The sequence below is a fragment of the Aristolochia californica genome, unplaced genomic scaffold (genome assembly GCF_029961685.1).
Source record: "Aristolochia californica isolate CCGP_79_NKW_82.1479 unplaced genomic scaffold, dmAriCali1.0.hap1 SCAF_11, whole genome shotgun sequence".
Lineage (NCBI taxonomy): Eukaryota > Viridiplantae > Streptophyta > Magnoliopsida > Piperales > Aristolochiaceae > Aristolochia > Aristolochia californica.
The window spans coordinates 28,837,211-28,838,745 of record NW_027181782.1 but is presented as its reverse complement, the minus strand read 5'-3'; the positions used below and the strand labels follow the sequence as shown (position 1 = coordinate 28,838,745).

Genomic DNA, 1,535 nt, shown 5'->3' with positions numbered 1-1,535 from the left:
ACTCAGTGCATCTGTGTCTGTCATGATCCAGCTTATTCTCTACAAGTATTAAGCATGGAACTAATTTGCTTAGCTGACATCTCCAGTGAGGAAGTACCTAGACTAATTAGGGTTACCGGACTACGACATCCATGTGCCATTACTGTAAATGTGAGTGAAAGAAGGCAAAAGTGGCTCATCTTTCAGGTCTTCTGTTGTTACCATGGCCGGGCAATATCGCGTTGTTCAAATTTCCTTAAGAAATTATAACAAAACAAAATCAAACTGTCGTTATTCAACACAGAATTGGAAAGAATGAAGAAATCTTCTGTAACATGTCAAAATTGTAGTATTTACAGTTGTCAAAGAAGAGAGAGTACATTGGAGGGTGTAAATCAGTTCAACAACCGTATACAGGTTCTTTATGGAGCAACCCCCAATGGATGACTGAAGGTGTGGAGGAGCGAGCAGCAGTGATGGAAGTGAGCACCGCCTTTTCCACATCTCTGTTTGGACGCCTCTGCATCAACAAAAGCATGTATTCCAGGAAATCTGCAGTACATGGGAGAGTGATTGGCCCATCTCCTGGCAATCCGAATTCGTCTTCTGAGACTTCCAGCAATGCATTCAAAAGAGTATTGCTGAGGTATGCCAATGGAACCATGAACCGTTCACCATCTGTAGTGTAGGCAGCAAAATGACCCTTGTCGGCTATTGGCTTGATAGACGCCTTCTGCCTATTTCTGGCCAAATGAACGATCTTCTTGGGGCTCAACATACTGAATAGTTGCGTGAGGAAGGAGAAAGCAAGATGAACTTCAGAGTACGCTGTGGTGATGACTTGAAAGCAGTCGAGGCAATGTACATATATAGTCCCTAAGAGACACAGAATTCATTCAGCTGTAGCTTTCCTCATGTCGACTCATTTAGGAGACACATCCATGTGCTGGTAAGTCCCTTAGTGGATTGATGACAGTTGGGTAAGTCTACCAGATTATGGAAACGTTGGGCATAGCTCTAGAAAACAGTTTGGGCATATCCATGTGCTGGTAGGGTAGCAGGCATTCATGCTTCTGTCCCCTTAGATTTCAGAGTGTCTAGTAAAAGTAATGAAAAAGAAAGCTAGAGAGGTATTTGAGACATGAAGACTAAAGACAGATATGAAAAATGAACTTCTGTGTGTATCAAAATTGTGTCGATCATGTACAACTGACGATAAAAAAATTACATCCCTGGTCATTCTTTTAGTAACTGTGGAGAGGTATTTGATGAGCGGGGTGCTCTGACTGATGTAAGGATGATATTGAGCACCTACTACTGAAAATTGTCAACAGTAAAGCCTTCTCTGTGTCTTTGGATGGACGCCTTCTAATAAATGAGAGGACATAATCCAGGAAGTCCGCGTTTCAGCAACTCTTGGAAGATCGCATTGTTGAGATATGCCAATGGAACCTCAAAGCGGTTTTGATCTGCAGTGTACACCACAAAATGACCTTTTCCTGAGATTGCCCTCTCACCATTCCTCGCCTTTGATACAAAACGCTTGGGACTAAACT

General features: G+C 42.5%; 1 protein-coding gene across 1 annotated transcript; it reads right to left on the bottom strand.

The window, feature by feature from the left end:
* Positions 1–379: 379 nt before the first annotated feature.
* LOC137943735 (auxin-responsive protein SAUR62-like) lies at positions 380–757 on the bottom strand. Its single transcript, XM_068789173.1, has one exon. The coding sequence runs from the start codon at positions 755–757 to the stop codon at positions 380–382; it is 378 nt and encodes a 125-aa protein (XP_068645274.1).
* Between the last annotated feature and the right edge of the window lie 778 nt (positions 758–1,535).

Excerpts from the sequence above, each read along its gene's own strand:
- LOC137943735 (XM_068789173.1), bottom strand. The coding sequence starts at position 757 with ATGTTGAGCCCCAAGAAGATCGTTCATTTGGCCAGAAATAGGCAGAAG.